The 21693-nt window shown below is 45.2% G+C and overlaps 1 protein-coding gene across 1 annotated transcript in view; it reads left to right on the forward strand.

Annotated features, from left to right (window-relative positions):
- Positions 1 to 331: 331 nt before the first annotated feature.
- Positions 332 to 21693, forward strand: part of LOC111142573 (collectin subfamily member 12) — a 193627-nt gene continuing 172265 nt past the window's right edge. The window contains exons 1-2 of the mRNA XM_022495849.1: positions 332 to 485; positions 18144 to 18194. Coding sequence (XP_022351557.1) covers positions 479 to 485; positions 18144 to 18194 — 58 coding nt within the window. The 5' untranslated portion in view covers positions 332 to 478. The remainder of the gene's footprint in view (positions 486 to 18143; positions 18195 to 21693) is intronic.

Here is a 21693-nt window from a genome sequence, read left to right on the forward strand (position 1 = left end):
CATCACCGTCGCGCACACCACGAGTGAACATTTGACCGCCCGGGAGACGCTTTCTTCCGACTTCGTTCCGCCGCGGGTCGGACGAGGCAAAGGGAGCCCTGGGGCGAGGCACCGCGCGGAGTAGAGACTGGGCGAGAGAGCGGCCGGGCAGGGGCGAGCGCGGGCCCGAGGGCGGGGCGCCCGCGGGAGGGCGCGAGGGGGCGTGGGCGCGGCGGCCCGCGCGCCCCGGCGGGCCAGGGGGAGGGGCGCTGGCGGGATCGGCGCCTCCCGCCCGGGGTGAGCGGCGCGCGCGGCAGCCGGGCGGCACAGAGCGCCGAGCTGGGAGCGCAGGCCGGCGGTAGAGGCGGCGAGGGAGGACTAGAGCGCAGACGTCCGACGCGCGGCGCGGCTGCCATGGGCGCGCAGTGACCCGCTGTTCAGCGCGAATTTTCTCGGCGGCGCGGAGCTCCTTGACTGGCCGTGCGTCTCCTCGGTCACCATGAAAGGTAGGGCGGCGGCGGGCTGCGCGGGGCTCCGGGCCGGCAGGGCGGGCTCCGGGGAGCGCGGGAGGGGACGGAGGTGCAAGCCTGCGCTTAACTTTCTCCGGGCGGAGGGCCAGAGGAGCGCGGCGCGGGGTTCAAGCGTGCACCCGTGGGACGCTCCTCGGTTCCGGAGTTGGGCACGGCCGGAGACCTAGATGTTCGGGGGTTTGGAGCGTGCAAGTAGTCCCCTCCTCATCGTGTCTCTGCAAAGTAGTTTGGAGCCCTAAGTCGTTGTTTACGGATTCCAGTTCCTAATTGAAAAAACATGCCGAGGAGAAGGGAGTCATCCTCATTTCCCCGAGTCGGTTTTCCGCTCTGCGGCACTCCACTCTCCGTTCGGGGACCTCTCCTCCTGGCTGGTGCCGTTTCCCCATCCGAGAAGTCGACGTGCTGCCGGCTGGGTTGTTTCCTCCTGGACTCGGGGATGTTCTCGGTGCGTCCTCCCCACATCTGGCAATGATTAGGTGCCCGCGGAGTTCAGCTGGCTCAGAAAGTGCATTTGGCATCTTTCTCCATCCGACCCACCGATTGGAAAATAACTGCTCTTCGTTCCGCGTCCCTTCCACGTGCCCGCCTGTGGAGCTGGTGTGCCCACGTGTGTTCAGAGATGACACAAATCATCCCGCTGGTCGTCTCCGGAGCTGTGTCCTCTGCAGGCCGGCTTAGGGAAGTGTAGGATGTTACCGTACCTTTAAACTGAATCACAAGGAGAAGGACTTTGCGGGGCAGCTTTCTATTTATTAGAAACATGGAGATTGGTCAGCAGAATTCTGATTTACATGCGAGATAAATAATTACAACAGAGGCATCAAAGGGAATCGTTTGGGGATGGGCCGACGTGGTGTTTACACAAGACTCGAGTTTCTGGTCTTGTACTGGGATAACATGTTTCAGATACGGCACGGGCCGGGCCTGAGCGAGGGGGCTGGGTGTGAAGTGCCATCCGACCGCGGTGACCACATTTCCAGCCGCCAGAGACCGGGCCATGCGATCGCTTTGACTTGCCAGGGTTGCTGTCCGAGGGAGGTGCCCGGGGAGCCCCACACTCTTGGAAAGTAACTTTTCCCTCTAGGTTTCTCCGAAAGGAAGTCCTCGCTAAACTATCCCGAATGATAATGTCCTACCAATTAGCTGCCCTTCCAAGGTATTAGTTTCCTCTTCAAGGATACCCTAGGAAGGGCAGGGACTGAATTCCAGGTGAAAAGTGACCGTCCCCAGAAGAGAAACAAAAGATAGGATACACTTTTCTGGCTAGGGAATTTCGAAATGCAGTGGGGGATGTTTCTTCTTTTTCCTCTCAGTTTCTCTTCTCTCATTTACATTTTAGGAAACTCTTTCTTTGGCTAGCACTGATTAAAGGATCCTCTCAGCAAGGAAAGAGTTCACAGGCTACATGTTACTTTGGGGCTCAGTTACCGTCATTTTAGCCAGAAGTTAATCCTCTCATTGCTGGTCACTGAGGCCAGTAGTCTTTGAACTGTTGGAAAAGATAAGCGAACTGCTCACTCCCTCAGCTCCTGTGTTGGTTCTTGAGCCCTGAAAATCTTGTTATGCTTTTTGACTGGGTAAATGACCGTTTTTGCAGTTTGGGTATTTTTCAGTGTTATTAAAGAAAGACACGCCTGAAAGTCCTAAACGTGTATTTGTGAGACTTACTCTGCATTCTGGACCAGCTTGCAGACCCCCTGGAGAAGGTTCATTGCTTATCCTCTATGATCCAGGCACTGCCTAAAGCCCCCACATACCTTCTGTCCCAGTGGGGGAGGGCTAATAAGGGACCTGTGAATCCCACGGTAGACTACTCACTTTGAAGGCCTCTTTTATTTATTTATTTATTTTTTTAATATTTTATTTATTTCTTTTGACAGAGAGAGATCACAAGTAGACAGGCAGGCAGAGAGAGTGAGAGGGAAGCAGGCTCCCCGCGGAGCAGAGCGTCCTATGCGGGACTCGATCCCAGGACCCCGAGATCATGACCTGAGCCGAAGGCAGCGGCCTAAACCACTGAGCCACCCAGGCGCCCCTGAAGGCCTCTTTTAAAAGGAAATATTCTGGAGGAAGTTTGCTTACCAACTGTTGCCATATAATTTACATTCATTTGTCTGTTTAGTGAAATGGGAAGGGAAGGAGACAGTAATAATTTTATAGAATCTACAAAGTGCCAACCATGGTGCTATACCCTCTACAAAGCACTCTGTCAATTAATCTTCTCAACGATACCATGAGGTAGGTATTTGAACTCATGTTATAGATGTGGAAACTGAGTCTAGAACAAATAGGAACTGGGAATCAGGAGTGTGGTAGGCACTGAAGACAAACTTTGCCAGTTTCCTTGTGTTGCTTGGAAAGAACTAGGACACCAGGTATGACAACTTCTGGTGTAGACCAGAAGAAAAGTAAATCTCAGACAGCTGAGTAGCCAAGTAACCCACAACTGGTGCAGCAGCCAGGAAGGGGATGGATCCAAGAAATTGGACACAAGCCTTCTGAAGCCAAGCACAGAGTATTTCTAGCCAAAGAGGAAGGACGCCTTTACCAAGTGGAATTATCTTGACATTTTGCCATTAGTTAACCAACCCAAAGCTTCCTTGGATTTGTGATTATGTTCCATAGTTATTAACTCGTTATACTTAAGAAAGCCAACATTTCATTAGAATTTAATTTCCCTAAATGATAGAGGCCAATGACAAGCCTTGCAAATGCTTAAAGTATTAACTTAAAACTTTTTTTAGACAAATAGAAAATTAGTGGACATGTTAGAAGTTACAGAATTTTTTTTTTGCCAAAAGAAAAATTTAGCTTCTTTACGAGTCAGACACCTTTATAAGGTTCGACTTTCTGTTTGACTTTCTAATTCCGATGGTTCATGGCCTGGGTAATAAACCTGGATTTTGGAGTGTAATTCCATATCCGCCATGAGTCACAGCGCCACCTATCTGTTGCATTCAGCAAATATTTGTCTCGGTCTTATTTCCTCCATCTCTGGAATCATAAGTACCAAAATAATGACATCATTATATATTTTCCAGAAGAAAATTACTTGCCTCGTTGCTGCAATACTTGCAGTCTTCCAAACTGATTAAAACATGAAATTGGTTTTAATTTCCAGTTTCATTTTCAATTAGCTGTACCGCACCATTAATCTCATGGTTTTGGATAAATATTCACATTCTTTTCGAAGGAATCTGACTCCTCCAGAGTAGGTGTGTTAATATTAAATCACATTTCTAGTTCTTAAAGTTGGGAATATCGGTGAGTTTTAAAGCAGCAGCACTTGTTGCCTAAGAGACGGCCAAAAACAACCACCAGCACACAGGACCACAGAGGTCCAAACCACCGTTCTAATTTAACACAGGGAGGAGATTGGTGCCATCAAAACATAGTATTCAGCTGCTTATTTTTGTGTGCTTGTATATAAACATTTCTCAAATACTGTTGGCAATAATACTTTAAAAATGCTATGGTAAGCAGTCTACTGCCAGTTGTTTTTCTGGACTCACAGACTCCTTGCCTTACCACTGTCTCTAAGATTTCTTGTCCTTCACTGGGATACGTAAACAATTGTGTAAGGGTGACTGCACTGAAAGCATCATGTTTTATGAAGGGAACTGGAAACAAAATGAGGCCTTTTTCCCTTCACTGATTGGAACTGGGACTACCCTTCCTTTGGAAGGTGAATTTGCAATCTAATTATACTTTTGACTTTTCATTAGTTTGGGGATGCTTAACATTCTTAATCTGGGGCATAATTATTGCTAAGTATAGATCTTTCCTGTGGTCTCCTCCACAATTTCCCAAGATTGTGCCCTGCTTACCCTCCCCCAGCTCCTTAACCATGCAGCTCATCCACTGATAAGGTATGACTGGGAAAAGCTGGCAGATGATAGTTCTCAAGCTATAGCAAACCAGGTGCCTAATTTTCTGAATTAACACTTATTCTCATTAAAATAGTATTTTAAGACACTTGATGCAGCTGCTGCCAAAGTAAGTTAAATGGCCCTCCAAGTTTTCAGATGGGAAAATAGACATTTATTTATTTATTTATTTATTTATTTATTTATTTATTTTTTAAGATTTTTTATTTATTTATTTGACAGAGAGATCACAAGCAGGCAGAGAGGCAGGCAGAGAGAGAGGAGGAAGCAGGCTCCTCTAGAGAGCAGAGAGCCCGATGCGGGGCTCGATCCCAGGACTCTGAGATCATGACCCGAGCCGAAGGCAGCAGCTTAACCCACTGAGCCACCCAGGCGCCCCGGGAAAATAGACATTTAAATTTTGTGATAGAAGAAAAGCATATTTTGCCTGGGGTGAACACAGCTTGTGAGTAGTCTGTCAGGGGGCAAATCTGACACATGTCTGCCCAATGTTGGGAAGCAGGGTTGGGGTCCTGGGAGAGGAAGCCCAGAGCTGTGGTAGAGCGCAGCCTTCCTGTTGGCAGTGTGTGTGTCTGTGGTGCTTTGGAAGTTCAGCTGGTGAATCAGAGTGGGAAAAATTGGACGGCCAGGTAGGGGGACAGCATTCTAGGCCTGAGAGATACGCATCTACGAAGAGAGTCTACCCCCACCACGGGGTCAGCTCTGCCAGGCTCGTTCTGTCCTCTCCATCTTCTGCCATTCCGAAGGCACAAGCTCACTGTCTCTCAGCTTCCAGAGTTCTTGTCTATGGCCCGGAACAGGGTCATGAGCTGGAAGATAAAAGCCAGGGACAAGGTTGATCTGAACCATGGCTTATGCTCACCAACAACTTCTTAGGTGTGACTGATGGCCACCTACATGCCCACTTATTATTTTTCTCTCTAATAATAGCTAACATTTACTGAACACCCGCCAAGCCAAGTGTTCTCATTTTCTCCATTTTTCAGATGGGAAAACTTAGGCTTAAAGAGGTATAGTTCCTTGTAGGGGCATCCAGCAAGTCAGTGGCAAAACTGGTATTCAAGGCAGTTTTGTTTTTTTTTAAGATTTTATTTATTTATTTGACAGAGAGAGATCACAAGCAGGCAGAGAGAGAGGAGGAAGCAGGCTCCCCACAGAGCAGAGAGCCCGATGCGGGGCTCGATCCCAGGACCCTGAGATCATGACCTGAGCCAAAGGCAGAGGCTTTAACCCACTGAGCCACCCAGGTGCCCGATTCAAGGCAGTTTTAACTGATTCAGGCAGTCTGACTCCAGAATCCACATGTTACCCCTCTAGCTTAGACTCCTTCCTAGCCAAACCCCTAACATTCCACTCAATCAACACATCTTTGCTGAGTACCTACTGTGTGCTGCGTTCCAATACTTACTAAGTGAGCAACACAGAGAAGGTCCTGTCGTCTGGGCTCAGACATGTAATCACCTGGCGTCGAAGGTCTGAAGAAATTGATGTGCTCTTCAGCCAGCCATGAGAGGATCCTCTCTAGACAGGCACTCTGCAAAGATAAAGCAGATTCCAGGGTCGTTATGGTGTGGAGAGTTTATCTTTAGGAGGTTTTGCTTATGACTGACTGACTGAATGTGAATGGCCCACCGAAGCCAGCAGCTCTGAAAACGGCCTCTACACCGCAGTCCTGCTGACAGGTTTGCCAGGAGAAAACGGAACATCGTCCAAAGTGCCATTTTCAAGAACAGACTGTAACCACCAGTAGGTGATCAGTTAAAAAAACCAATAAAAATAAAACAGTAGGAGTGGAGACAGTAATAAACATTTTGAGCAAGGGCTAGGGGAGGATAGACGTTCTTCATAGAAAGTACTGCGTTCTTTACTGCTGACAACACAGTTTCTGACCACACCAACAGAGCTTGAGGGAGGTAACTTTCAGTCAAGCAGTGATTTGATTTCTGTGTCAGCGGGTGTTATTTGAAGAGCCCAAACCAATAGAGGACCTTGAAAAGGTCTTGCTGACTGCTTACGTAGGGGACCTTGGTAATTATATGGCAGTGAGAGCCAATGTAAACAGAAATTAGTAGTCCCAAATTTAAGATGCCAAAGAACTAATCCCTGAATTTATCATGCGTACTCAATCAGTACTCATTAGAATATAAAGGAAATGTGTTTTTCCACATGGGAGGAATTTTTAAAGTTAAGTAAATTTATTGGACTGGGATTTATTAAATATGACTCCTTTAAGCTTCCTGAATGGTTTGGGATTACAAATCTGTATCACATGAGGTCGTACTCACTAGCATGAGAGATTGGACATTTGACATTCTGCCTAACTTGTCCTTGGCTTTCGCGGAAGGAGTTACACTTCTTCGAGCCTTAGTCACTTCCTTAAGACCTAGAAATGTTAGGAAACTCAGATACTTATATAACAACTTATCATTCACAGGCAAAATAGTCCTGTCTTATAATGCAAAATACATACTTTAAAATACAACATTTCATAGAATGTCATCATACATAGTGATCCCAGGAATTGAACCTGAGAATTCTAATGTGGTGACAAGGAGTCTGGACTGTGAAACCAGAGAGCCTGGTGGCCATATGCAAATTACCTAACCTCCCCTGAGGGGCCTGGTCCTTATCTGTCAAAGGGGGAACAGTAACAGCATCTGTCCAATTCCATTTTTGTTTGTTTGTTTTTTGGAGGATTCCATAGGTTAGGATAGATCAGTTCTTTAGAATGGTGTCCAATAGGTAAGGAAAATTCAGGACATTTTAGTTTTTGTAATACTGTGTAATTGTAACCTGCTGCTTCCTCCAGGCAGTAATATAATTGCCAGTTATGAACCATTTAAGTTAATCAAGTGATACAGTTTATACCATGAAGAACAGAGCTCAGTTTTGAAAGGAAATAATTTTCAAATTATGAGTGTGTTAAAACTGACCTCAGGGATAGGAGGGAGCTGTGCTCTCTATAGGAACAGTGTTCATGTTCGTCCACCTCCAGTGGCTCTCTTATGTTCTTGTCATCATTGTAGTGTAGTGTAAAAAAAAAAAAAGCCACACACACACACACACACACACACACACACACAAACCAGCCCTACTGAAAATGCAGGGACCATATTTATAGTGCATTTGCAATTCTAGTGAAATCATATGATTTTTCTCATTTATGATAGTCATAGAAAATTGATTTAATATTTGTAAATACATTTGATTTGCTCACGAGCACTAATTTTCCTGGAGCACCTTTGTTCAGGTGCCTACTGATAATGACATAATATTTTAAAAATTTGTATCTCAAATGCAGTGTCCAGTTTTATCCAGTACCAATATGACATAAAAGAATCAAAACATAAAACAAATTTGTCTCTAAGGAACTATTAAGACAGGGGCGCCTGGGTGACTCAGTCATGAAGAGACTGCCTTCGGCTCAGGTCAGGATCCCAGGGTCCTGGGATTGAGCCCCACATTGGGCTCCCTGCTTAGCGGGAGGCCTTCTTCTCCCTCTCCCACTCCCCTTACTTTTGTTCCATCTCTTACTGTGTCTCTCTCTGTCAAATAAATAAAATCTTTAAATATATTTATATTTCATATATATGTATAAAAGAGGGACTATTAAGACAGGTATGTATGTGTATTTTTTTTTAAACTGTACGAGATCATGTCTATTTCACTGCTAGTGTTGATTTCCCATTAAGCTGTCATATTTTTATTTTTTTTTACTTCTTTGGGCCACCAAATCCTAACTGGCTTTCACTTATTCTTTAATATATTTAAATGTATTCAAATATTCTTTATATTAAATATATACAAATATTTGTTTAGCATATTACTGAGACATATTCAAATATTTAGTACATATAGAGCCTGTCCTCAAGGAGCTTGCAGTCTGGTGGGCAGTGTAAGGCTTATGTGTAAACAACTGTAATCTCAGGTAAGATGTGAAAAGTGCCCTAGTTGAGGTTCCGATAAATGTTGCTAGAGGACCTAGGAGGAGAGGGCAACCTGCCTGCAGCCAGGGATATTTCCCTTTGGAAGGATGATGCGACCTGATTCATTATCTTGAATTAGAGTTCATATTTCAGATTGCATTATTCTAATTGTAATCGAAGAGGCAAATGGTGCATTGGGGCACCCCACAACCTTGCAGTATGACATCTCAGTATGGAGGATGAGAGAAAATTGAAATTTTCTCAGACTTTGTCTCCTAAGCTTAATGTTGGTCTATCATTTGTAATTAATTACAACATATTACTTTGGTATAACTGTTCGGATAACCTAAAGTTATGGGATTTCAAACAAAACAGATGTATCCTTTATGTTTGTCTGTCTGTCTGTATTTATTTATGTATTTACTGGGGGAGTTAGCAAAGACCAGTTATTTTTGCATGCCTCCAGAGAAATGGAAAAATTAGTTTTCCTTGACAAATGACCCATGTATTTGAGGGCTTCCAGAGCCCTTACAAAATTTGAGGCAGTGAATCGTCTTCCTCCAGACTTTCTTATTATTCACCCTACCAATGTGACTGGATGAGGGGGTTCCCTCCTAAAAGAAAGGGAAGCATGTCCTTTTCCCTGTAGTTACCCATGGGGGTAGATGTGGGGATCAAGGTTTTGAGTATCATATTTGTTTCTTACTTTTTAAGTTGTTGAAGTTGGCTCCTGGAGGAAATCTGGTTTAGCCCCCACTACCAATTTAGTGGTAAAAGTAACAAAATACACACAACCACTTCAATTTTGTTGGACTGTAAAGGAAGGAAAATGGTATTGTAGCTCTCTTTACCCTACAAGCAAGTATCTGCTGTTTTTACAAGCAACAGAATTATAAGTTGTGCCAGAAATTGGGGTCAGTTTGTGTCTATAATACTGACTAAAAACAAAAAGCAAACAACAACAAAAAACACTTATACCACTGAACCAAAAAGTGATCCCATTGTTGAAAAACATAACATTTGAAAAGCAGCTGGGTAATTGAAATAAATCTTCTGTAATATTTGGAATAATCTAAAAGTATTTAAATGGCTACAAATTCCTTTTATCCATTTAGGGTGGGGTAGGGGAGAAGCCTGGAAGGCAGATCTAATTACCCCATCAAAATTATCCTGAACCTCTGTATTTTACTACACTGCGCTGAGCTCATTCCCTTACAGAATACTTATCAAGTGTGGCCCCAAAATGCTAGTAGGGTAAAGCAAACTATACAAGGGGCCACATAAGGTTTTATATTTAGAAAGCTTTGAAGCCATGGCAGGTAGTACCAGTTTGGTTCTTAGGGTTACATCAAGGTTAAAGAGTGTATGTCTTCAGTTTTTGTAGCTCAAATTCGTTAAGACACATTTTTTTTTTTTTCAGTATCAACTGGATACTTCAGTGCCGGTTAGCTATAGACCATATTGAACCCACTCTGCATATTACCCTTGTTAACCAAAATTCCCTGCTGTTTACCTCCCCAGATGCTCACTTCAGACCAGAACTTCGTGTCTTTTGAAACTCAATCACTGGGGCACCTGGGTGGCTCAGTAAGTTGGGCATCTGACTCTTGATTTCAGCTGGGGTCACGAGTTGAGCCGGAGTTCCAACTCAAGTCTTACAATTCCAAAGCCCAAGCTTTACCAGTATATCAGTCTAGCTTTAGGAGAAAAGTCCTCCCGAACACTACAGCAGTGTCCCAGGGGATGTCCAAAATACTTAGCAACCTAGGTGACGCTCTGTGGAGGCCACAGTTCCCCAGACCACTAACTCCGTGAAAGCTTCTCCCATGCAGCCCTGGCCAGTGAAGGGTGACTGTAGACTCAGGGGCATTTGGCCCCAGGAGTGCAAGGGCACTTTCTCCTCTCCTCACCACCCAGCCCTGCTACAGTAAGTATTGGTGGTAGGAACACATGGGAAGAGCTGGCAGGAATGCTCCCAGCAGAGCACATTCACCAGTTGGTTTGGAAGCAGTTAAACATTTTACCCCCCGATGGGACTGTGCTGTTTTGTTCTAACAGTGATGGGTTTCTAAGAGCTGGGACTGCACTGAGGTAGAAAGAGCACAGAGTCGCTGATGGCTGCGTAATCTGGACAGCATCACCCATCCCACCTTGGAAAAGAACTCTGAACTCGGCCTGGCCTCTGTCCACAGTCCTTCAGCCTGGCTCCTAAAAAAGTCTGAACTCGTTCTGTTTGGTCTGGCGTTTGTCAGGACCTGCGGTGTGCCAGGGATTGATGGCTGCAAGTCCAGACTTCGTGTTCTGTTGCTGCAGGTTGAACTCCTCACGCTGGCTCTTTGCAGCGGGGTGGACCTGGGTCCTCTGCACCTTCTCTGGTCATCGGTGTCCGTAGGACCTGAGCACTTTCATTGTTGTCTACCTGCCTTTTATCTTCCACCCACATTCCCTTGTTTTTTGTTTGCTTTTTTTTTTTTTTAATCAAAGTCAGACATGTACATAGTTCGAGGAGTTGACTAATATTTATTATGAATGAGATTTGTTATGAAAAACGGCAGTTGCCAGCCCGGCCCACCTTCATTTCATCATTTTCCAGTCCCTAGAGGCAGCCTCTTCAGAACATTTTTAGCATTTTCTTTTGGCATTTACTTTTCTTGCGGTTATCTACTAATGCCTAACAAACCTTCCCCAAACCCTGCAGCTTAAAACAACTGTTGTTTATTTGTTCAAGATTCTACAATTCGGGCTGGCCTCTGCTTCCTGAGGGGTTGGCCAGGCTGGCCGGCCTCACCCCCACGGCTGGGCATCAGCCGGGTGGCTGGAACGGCTTCCTTTCCGTCATCGTCTCTCGTCCTGCACAGATCTTCTCTTCTGGGGGGGGCCCCCAGTCCAGCATGGTAGTCGGACTTTGCCCACGGTAGCTGCCTTCCAGGAGGGTGAAAACAGAAGCTGAAGGGCATCTCAGGCCCGGTTCCTGAGGTCACCCACTGCCACTTCTGGCAAATTCCATCAGCCAAAGCAAGTTGTAGGGCCCTCCCAGATTCAAGAGAATGGAAATGGACTTGTACGTGGAGGGACGAAAAGAATTACTGGTAGTCCTTTATGCAGACCTTCTGCCACAGAGCCTTTTCTTTAAGTCCCATGCTTATGGGACCCTTCCTCCTCCTCTTTCTCCTCCTTCTCCTTATTACTACCATTATTTTGAGTTTAGGCATTATATATTGACTTCCCTTTATATCTGATAAGGATTTAGTTCTTTCACCCTTCATTTCCACCCAACACCCTCATGGACGCCTTCTGTCGCCCTCCATCATCCCAATATAGTCACATCACAGTCTTGATTAAAGCAATATTTAGTGTTCACAGCTGACTCCTATTTCTTTCTTCCATAACTTCTCATCTTCTAGAGTTAATAATCCTCTTGTTATTTTGTTTGCTTAGCTTCCTAGGTATATACACGTCATCGTCCATACCGAATCTCTTCCAGTTTCCCGGATCTCTACGCAGGTCTTCACCTGTAGTAGATGTTCTCTCATTTCCATGTTTTTGAAGAAATCTTCCTTGGAGCCTTCTGACTTCCTCAGGGTTAGGGTTAGGTTAGGGTGTATAGTGTGCATGTATACAGGGACACACATACACACATACATACACATGCACGTCTTTCTGGGTTTGTTCCTTATTTTAGTGGAATGCATTCTCTAATAATGTCTTGAGGAAAGGATGCATGAGAGGTACATTTTAGAGGGCTCTGTGGGTTTGAAGAGATCTTTATATTACCTGTTTATTCATTTGAGAGATTTCTGTGTAGGAAATAATTTAGCCTTAGAATTTTGAGGGCATTGATCTATTTTCTTTTAGTTTTGTTGTTGAGAAGTGAGGTCACTTTTTTTCTTTTTTCTTTTTTTTTCCTTTGAGTAACCTTCCCCCCGCCTCCCTTTTCCCCTGTCTGGAAGCTTTTAGGATTTTCTTTTTGTCCTCAGTGTTCTGAAATGTTGTAGTGATGTGCTTTGGAACAGATCTCTTTCCTTTGTGCTGGGAAGTAATAGGCCCTTTCTCTCCAAAGACTCCTATCCTTCAGTACTGAAAATTGCTGTTAGGTTCTTCCTCTGATGGTTCTCTACCATCAAAGAAATGTTCCTTTACCCAAAACACCTGTTATTTGAATATTGGACCCACTGAATGGATTCTCTAAAAAAATTTTTTTGGTCTTTGCTCTTTTTTTTTTTTTTTTAAGATTTTATTTATTCATTTGACAGACAGAGATCACAAGTAGGCAGAGAAGCAGGCAGAGAGAGAGGAGGAAGCATGACCCTGGGATCATGACCTGAGCCGAAGGCAGAGGCTTTAACCCACTGAACCACCCAGGTGCCCCGTCTTTGCTCTTTCCCATTTACTTGCTTTTTTCTTCCTACTCTCAGAATATGTCAGCCCTATTTCCCAGCTCTTCTATTAGGTTTTTATTTTTGTGATCATACTTTTAATTTCCCAGAGCTTTTTCTTTTTCTCTGTGGTTCTTTCTTTGTTATAGCATCCTGTTCTAATTTTATGGATACATTATCTTCTCTCACCTCTCCAAGGATATTAATGGTAGAATATTTTTGAAAATTTTATCATGTCACCTGTATTTCCTCCAGATTTCTTTATCTGATTTCTTTAGTTTCATCTTTGTCTTTTCATGTTAGAGGCTGTGTCAGATGTGTGGTGTCTTCTCATCTGTGGGAGCAGGTTATTATAAGGGTTAATTAGAACTTCTCTGTTTTGGTGGGATTTGTGAACTGTGACTGTCACTCTAAGCTGAACTGGCTGGGCTGTTCCACCGGGGACCTCCCAGAATCAGAAACATTCATTTGTTTTCCTCTTAACTGGTCAGATTTCCCAGGAAGAGCCTTCCCGTCTTTGGCCTGAAGGCTACACACTGGCTGACTGAGTGGGAGAGGAGGACTGCGTGTCTGGACATTCAGTGTGTAAACTTTCACCTTTCCCCCAATTCCACAACAGTCCCCTCATCTCAGCTGTTCCTGGTGTCCTCTAGACAAGAGACCTTTTGTTTTTAACTTCTCTGAATAATAAACCTTAGACCTTCTGCTGTAGTCAGGGAGGGCCAGTTACCTAGCTTGGCAGGGGGGACTTGGGAAGTCCAGCTGCCTTTTTTTTTTTTTTCCCTGCATACCACACAAACTGTTTAAAATGTGTAAGTCAGTGGGGTTGTTTTGCTTTGTTTTAGTTTGGTATATTCACAGGCTTTGAAACCATCATTACAGTAAATTTTAGAATATTTCTGTCACCCCCAAAAGAAATCCCATACCCGTTAGCATTCGCTCCTCATTTTCACCCTAAAACCTCCAGCCCTGGGTAGCCTTTGAGCTGCTTTCCAACTCCATGAATTTGTCTCGTGTAGACATTTCATTTCATAGAAATGGAGTTGTACACTACGCAGTCTGTCATGACTGGCTTCTTCCACTTTGCATGATGTTCTCAAGGCCATCCACATTGTGGTGTGTGTCAGTGTTTCCTTCCTTTTTATAGCTCAGTCATACTCCATTGTATGTCTCTATGCTAATTTATCCCTTCATCGTTTTGTGGACATTCAGGTTGTTTCCACTTTTCTCTGTTACGACTAATAACCGCTACGGACGTTTATGTGCAAGGTTTTGTGTAGACATTGTCGTGTCTCTTGGGTGTATGCCTAGAGCAGAATGGCCGCATCTTATGGTGTCTCTTTGCTTCACCTTTTGAAGAACAGTCGGACCGTGTTCCAAAGTGACCGCACCATTTCGCATTGTCACCATAGCGTAGGAGGCTTCTGATTTCTGCACATCCTTGCCAACATCTGTTATCTTTCTGGTTATAGTCAGCTGTTTCTTTCATATATGTTCATCCCATCCTCCTATTTTAGCCTTACCTTGATTCTCCTTCAAGAGTGACCTGTGCCCCAGATTCCTTAGCCTTTTCAGGATTCTGTGGTGGAAAGCATTGCATCTTAGCTTTGCTGCTGCTAGCACAGGGGTCGGTTTCTTGAGTCTGTGAGGTCAGTGACTGTCACGGTGTGGAACTCAAGGGCTCCCCAGATCTGGATCTTAGTCTTGGTCTGTCTACTCATAAGCTGTGAGACCTGGGGTCAAGTTACATACCTGCCTCAAGGCTCAGTTTTCTCATCTGTAAAACAGAAGCATCGTGAGGGGAAGTACCTGATATATAGGAGGTATTAACTAATTCTTAGTTCTCTTATTTTCCACAAACATGGTGGATATTCAAAAAGAAAAAGATTTAAGCTCTTTCCTTCAGGAATTCATCAGCTGGTAGTAGAGAGAGACACATGTATAACTCCAATCTACTTAATTTTCAACCACTACTGAGTATCCGTAACATGCTACAAATGTACTGGCTGCTGAGGGTACAACATGGCAAGTTTCCTGTTTTCTGTCTGGTGGCATGAAAACCAGGAACTGGAATATGAGGCAGATGAAGGAAAGTGCTGTCAGATGGATGCAAAGGGAGTGTATGGGAAGGAGAGGTAAATTCTAACTGTAGGGCATCACATACTTAGTCCTCAAACCGACTGAACATCTTCACTTAACTCACTGAGATTATCACATCCACAGGCCCTCAGTCCTGTAAAGACAGTCTGGGATGCACTTTGCTTGGGCCTATAGGGTGTGAGGAAAGGTTTTGAGAACAGAATAAAACACTGCACAGCATGTCAGCCTTATTTGTCCTCCTCAAACCATCTGTCTGCCACTGTGGGCCCATTGTAGTCTTCCGCCTTCTAAAATGTTTCATAGTTAGGAACACTTGACCTCTCATCTTCTCTCCTGGGGCTTGTGTAGCCTGACGTGGGTTGCCCACACAGCCACAGAGCCATCAGCTCTGGCCTCTTTCTCTTTCTCTGGTTCCGTCACTAGCATGAATGGTTTGTTTGTTGGCTGCATAGCTGGGAAAACGTGGCCGTGGGCCTGGGGTCCCTAATGAACTGTGGGTAAGTATTACCTGACCGACTTCACCCAAGCTTTAAGGATATGAGAAAAGGATTCTAAGGTCAGCTGTTGAAAACATGGAGTGAAACAAAATTAAACAAATTTTTTTCTCTTTCTATTAGCACTTCTCAGATCTCTAATAGTTCAAAAACCATGATGAATTGCCAAGAAAGGGGTATAGTATGCCATGTTTCCCAAATTCTCTTTCCCTCCAAAGGAAAAACATTAAGAAGACTCACTTAAGATGCTTCTCTGTGAGAACTTCCCTGATCATCCAAGTGAGATGTGATCTGTGGTACTTGACGTATACCCCTCAGAGCTCATGATTTTCTAGTTGTAGAGTTGGATGAGACAAAAGTTTGTATTCTTTTAGTAGCTGCTGTAAGAATTCCTGATCCCTTTTGGGATGAGGCTTAAGACAAGAACCAGGAGATCCTCGAGTCTTATTAGGGGTCACCTGGAAGGCCTTTGTTTTCTTGAACCCCTGAATGGGTTTGAGTATGTTAATTTGGAGACAGAGCTGAATTGCTTTAATAACAAAAATATGAGACATTTGAAGTTCCCAGGGAAATTTCAGGAAGGAGACAGGAGTCAGTCAGACTAAATGCTGCATGGGAAAAAGATCAGAGAGGAAAAAGAAAACAAACAAACAAACTAATGGTAGGCCTGCTGAAAAGAAGCTTTGGCGGGGGGAGAACAGAAATGTCTAATGGGAAATTTTAAGCTATTTGCTATGAAGGGTACAGCATAAATCACTCTTTTGTTTCCACTGTGACATCCTCAGTGATGGCTCCTTGGTTCGCAACATCTGTGTGTGAGTAGATCCTTCTGCAGATGAAATAGAATGGAGGAGGGGCTGGAGCTGGCAGGGGAGGCTGACGTCTGGGTGGTACCATTCCCTGTGCTCCTGTCTCGTCCACTCCACTAGGATCCAAGCATGTATTTATTGAATGAGTGAATAATAAATGCATGGATTTCTAAGCAGAAGCAGCAGATAAGGGTTTCTCATTAATTGAGACTAGACTAAGCTACTCAGTCATTAATATGATAGGATTACTTACTAAAGCTGGCCCAGAAGAGCTTAACGTGTATTTGTAGAAATAACCAGTCACTGAGTGACTGAGGAAGGTGCTGTTCTCTGGGTGGTAAGCATGTTCTAACATGTAGAAAGAACTAAAGCATTAATCTTTGACATAAGGAGACTGCTTTAATTATGAAGACCTGGCCTTTTAGATTCCCAGCAAGATCTCTTCCCTGTTCTCTGAGTAAGGAAACGATGATAAAATACAGAGCTATCACACTTCTCCTTTCTCTGCTGGAAGCAGTTGCTCTCTCACTTGTGTTTTCAGAACACCTTATTACACAGTAGTGCCCCAAGGCCCACCGCATTGTGTTGTCGATGTCCTACGTCTTGGGTTTTCCCATGACATTTGAAGGTTCAGATAGATCCACGTCCTGCATCCCATTTGGGGTCTGAAAAAGAGGATCACAGAGGCTTTATTTTCCCCCCTTGAAAGCCTGTCAGCTTCTTGAGGGAAGGGACCGGGTTTCACTCATTTCTGAAGCCCCTCTGCTTGGTGGTCTCTGGTCCAAATAAGTGCTTTTGAACTGAACCGCTTGCAGGGGCAGAGCTGAGTGCTGGCGCGTCATGGTGACCGGCTCAAGAGAAGTTGATTTGGGCTCCCTGGAAAGTCCTTGCCTTGACACCTTTACCTGTCGTCAGAAGTTGCCCGAGAAATCACCAGACCCACCCTTGGCAGAACTGTAAAATCGGTTCCTTATCATTGTGATAAGGAATCACATTGCCTTTGTCTTGGTGGGGGGTGGAGGGGGTGGTGGATTCCGACCTTTTGGTAGAAAGCTTTGCTGACCTATTTCTTTTGTTTCCAGAGGGGCCTTCATTTAGGAATTCCCAGAACAAGGTTGTGTTTTGAAATGTATTTACTGGGAAGCCATCTGTAGGTCCCAGTCATCCAATGGCAAGGAAGTGGGGAAAGATTCCGTTGTCACTGCAGAAGCCATGCTGGGCTCCTGAGATGCCACATTTAGACGTGACCCTGGAGCCTGGCATCTGAGAGGGAGGGCTTTAGGCTCACTCAGTTCTGTGACGATAATGTAACCCTCTGGACAGCTGCTTATCCAGTCATCGTTCAACAAAGTTTATTTTGCCCCTGCTTTGTGGCAGGCATGGGGGATTTGTTCATGAAACAAAAAAAAAAAAGGTGTGTGCAAACAGAATGCATGATAATACCACACACACACACACAAACATACACACTCAAGGATGGTATCAGAGAATAATATTAAAATAAGGTGGTATGGGGCGCCTGGGTGGCTCAGTGGGTTAAGCCGCTGCCTTCGGCTCAGGTCATGATCTCAGGGTCCTGGGATCGAGTTCTGCATCGGGCTCTCTGCTCAGCAGGGAGCCTGCTTCCCTCTCTCTCTCTCTCTCTCTGCCTGCCTCTCTGTCTACTTGTGATCTCTCTCTGTCAAATAAATAAATAAAATCTTAAAAAAAAAAAAAAGAAAAGAAAAGAAAATAAGGTGGTATGACAGGGATGGCCAGGTTGTGGTCCAGAAAGGCATCCCAGAGATGTCACACTTCAGCCGAGACTTGAATTAGAAGGAGTCTCCTCAAAACAGGAGGAAGAGCATTCCAGCCAGAGGGAACAGCCAGTGCGGGGGACCCTGTGGTCTTTCTCAGAAAGCGTGGCATGCTCCAGGAGCAGAAGGACAAGTGTGAGGCGAGGGGAAGGTAGAGAGGATGGAGATCACAGCCGTGGGATCCCTCACCCACCGCATGCTTCTGGCCCTTCCCGGGGTTAACCCTGTGTCTTTTCTTCTCCACAGACGACTTTGCAGAAGAGGAGGAGGTGCAGTCCTTCGGTTACAAGAGGTTTGGTGAGTTCTAGCAAAGCTCTTTTCCTTCTCCATGCCTGATATGGGATGTGGTAACAGGCATGTGGATATGTGTAGTTCTGAGGTCCAGTTTTGGTTGGAAATGCAGTTTCTGTGTAACAGAGGATGATTTCTTGTAACCCTGATGGTAATGGAACAGGAGCTGTGCCCAGGCACAGAAAGCAACAGGATGCTCATGGGGTTCTCTGAATACAAACCGGATGGTTTAATATGCGGAACAATGGGCAAGGTAACTCTGTGACAGGACAGGAGCAAAAATACACAACATTTCTCTGTTTTGATATTTGGAAAACATTTTTGCCCTCTTTTCTCATCTCATATCCATAACTTAGCGGATAAGTGAGATGAAGACTTTCTCCAGGAAACCAGGCAGACAGAGGTGCCCTGTGGTAGCCTGGGAAGTGGCCCCCAGAGAGATGTATGTCTGGATCTCTGGAACTTGCATGTTACCTTCGATGGCAAAAGGTGTTTTGCTGATGGGATTAAATTGAAGACCTTGAGATGGAGAGATTGTCCTGGGCTATCTGGTTGGGCTCTAAGCTCCATGGGAGTGTGCTCATAAGAGGGAGAGAGAGGGATGTTAAATGACTGAGAGGAGAAGGTGGAGGGCAGGTAGGAGCAGACTGGAGTGATGCGCTCTGACCGTGGGGAAGGGGCCATGGGCCAAGGAGTACGGGTGGTCACTAGAAGCTGAAAAAGGCAAGGAAATGGATTTTCTGGTCAGAGCCTCGGGAGGGAGCACAGCCCTGCCAACATCTTGATTTCAGCTGACTGGAGTCAATTTTAGACTTCTGGCCCCTCAAACTGTGAGAGGAGAGATTTGTGTTGTTTTAGGCCACCACGTTTGTGGATATCTATTACGGCAGCCGGAGGAAACTGAAACACAGTCCTCAGTCTCTGGGGCTGCTGCACACCGCGCGAGTCTCTCTCCGAACACGTGTCTTGTGCTCTGCATTCTGGGTTTGGGCTGCCAGTGAACAACAGCAGTTTCCAGAGACAGCTCGAAGGAACTGGGCTTGTTCCGTCCGCCTTGTTCCTGTGCCTTGGCAAGAGGAAAAGAAGAAGGATGGAGGAGAAAAGAATGAGTGTGTGTGTGTGTGTGTGTGAGTGTGTGTGTGTGAGAGAGAGAGAGAGACAGAATGTAAAAGAGAATGAATCTACTTCCTGTTGTTTAAAACAAAACCAAAAAAAACCAACTCCTGGCTGGACTTTGATTTAAGTTAATAGTCCCCAGCTGCTTGGCTCCCTCATTGCTTTAGCATTCTTCCTTCTGGATATACACTTCCGCGTCTCTTTCTGTGCAGAAGTAGGGCTTTACAGTGGGAATGCAGTGGCATCAAGCCGACAGCTCCTCCGTTCACGTGCTGGCAGAGATGCTGAGCACTTTCTCGTCACTGTCCTGTATCTGCACGTTACCTGTTTCCGCACTGGTGCCCTGTGTTGTCCTGCTAGGGCGGGCTCACTGAACGTGATAGCAGGAGCCAAGATGAACCTGGGAATTAAAAAAGGAAAGGAAGACGGAACAGACCAAAATGAAAAGGTAGAAATAGGGGTGCCTGGGTGGCTCAGTCCGTTAAACCTCTACCTAGGGCTCAGGTCATGATCCCAGGATCCTGGGATCAAGTCCTGCATGAGGCTCCTTGCTCAGCGGGGAGCCTGCTTCTCCCTCTGCCCTCTGCTCTCCCTGCTTTGTGCTCTCATGCTCTCTCTCTATCAAATAAATAAATCTTAAAAAAAAAGATGGAAATAAAGAGGAAAATCAAACTTGTCAAAGAAGGCAAAATCAATATTGACATGCCTATTTTGGAAATCAGTAGATTGCTGATACTTATTTGGACATTAGTAGAAATATGAAGAACCATGAGAGAAAGTTTCTTTAAGAAGAGTGACCAGGGGGCGCCTGGGTGGCTCAGTGGGTTAAAGCCTCTGCCTTCGGCTTGGGTCGTGATCCCAGGGTCCTGGGATCGAGCCCTACGTCGGGCCTCTGCTCAGCAGGGAGCCTGCTTCCTCCTCTCTCTCTGCCTGCCTCTCTGCCTACTTGTGATCTCTGTCTGTCAAATAAATAAATAAAATCTTTTAAAAAAAAAAGAGTGACCGGATGGCTGGGTGGCTCAGGCGGTTGGGCATCTGCCTTCAGCTCAGGTCATGATCTCCAGGTCCTGTGATCAAGCCCCATGTTGGGCTCCCAACCTGCTGGGGAGTCTGCCTCTCCCTCTCCCTCTACCCCTCTCCATGCTTGTGCACTGTCTTTGTTTGTCTCTCAAATGAATGAATAAAATCTTTAAAAAAGAAAAAAAGAGTGACCTTGAGAGTAATTTTATTTAAAATTTCATGACCATGTGACTAGCTACTTGGGTGGGGATTTGGTGAAAAAATACACACAAATAATAGTTGCTGAAAGATTTAATTATTAATTTATTTAATTATGTGTGGAAATCATAAACCAATGACTTACAAGACACATGATAACAACTTACCAGTCCTGGAGACCTGTGAGCAGAGAGGCAGGGCGAGAGTGAGAGCAGGTGGTGTGAGTGGATGATGAGGGTGAAATTAATGTGGGACATCTTGGAAAAGGTTATGAGAGAGGTGTCCCAGCATTGAGAGTTCTTGGGGTGATTGTTTAGTCAAAGTGATAGATATTCAGCCTAGGGGTAGAGTAGAATTTTGGAGATGGAAGAGCCTTTGAGATTATTTAAAGCAGGCTTTCATTTTATAGATAAGTAAGGTGAGGCCCAGATAGATTCAGTCCTTGCTCAGCTGGATGCTGGGTTTTCTACCCCTCAGGCAAGCGTAGCCTTGGGGAAGGGTCCCACAATGGGGCTGAGGTGATTTCTCAACTCCCATATCCTAGAAGGGTCCCTGCAGTTCTAGAACCCTACAGTGGACTGCGGCCCCACCATGGAGCCTCATCATTTTTGCAAGCCCCAGGACTCTGGTTCTGATTTTATTGAAGGTAAATGAGTTTTCAGTCCTAAGAAGTAGTCAAAGCTGGTCACTGAATGCTGCAGAACCCAGGAAATCATTCCTCCAGATAGGGTTAAACTTTAACCATTATAGGAAGACAGAGTCGATGTAAGGTGGTGTAGGTGGGAGGAATCCAGAGACCCCACAGCACTGTAGGACCAGCCCCTACTTACTCTCATGACTTGAAACCAGTCACTTACACACTGTAGGCCTCAGATGCTGCATCTCTGCCGTGGGCAGAGTGACCCCTGACGGGATGTAAGTCTACCTCACAGGCCTGTGGTGAGACTAAGAGAGATACCAGGCGGACCAGTGCTTTGAAAGTACAGCGCTCTAGAAGCAAAGGTGCTGTTATCCCGCTTCTGAGATGAGGGACTTTTGTCATTCTCCGGATATTTTGCTACAACCACTGCCAAATATCAAAAAGCGTGTCAGGTCTGAAACCTCACTCCTGAAGGATGCAAAGGTAGGACTTACTTTTCAATGTGGTAATATCGACTTTTACTTTTGGCAA

Source organism: Enhydra lutris, unplaced genomic scaffold (genome assembly GCF_002288905.1).
Source record: "Enhydra lutris kenyoni isolate GAN:26980312 unplaced genomic scaffold, ASM228890v2 scaffoldscaffold8, whole genome shotgun sequence".
NCBI lineage: Eukaryota > Metazoa > Chordata > Mammalia > Carnivora > Mustelidae > Enhydra > Enhydra lutris.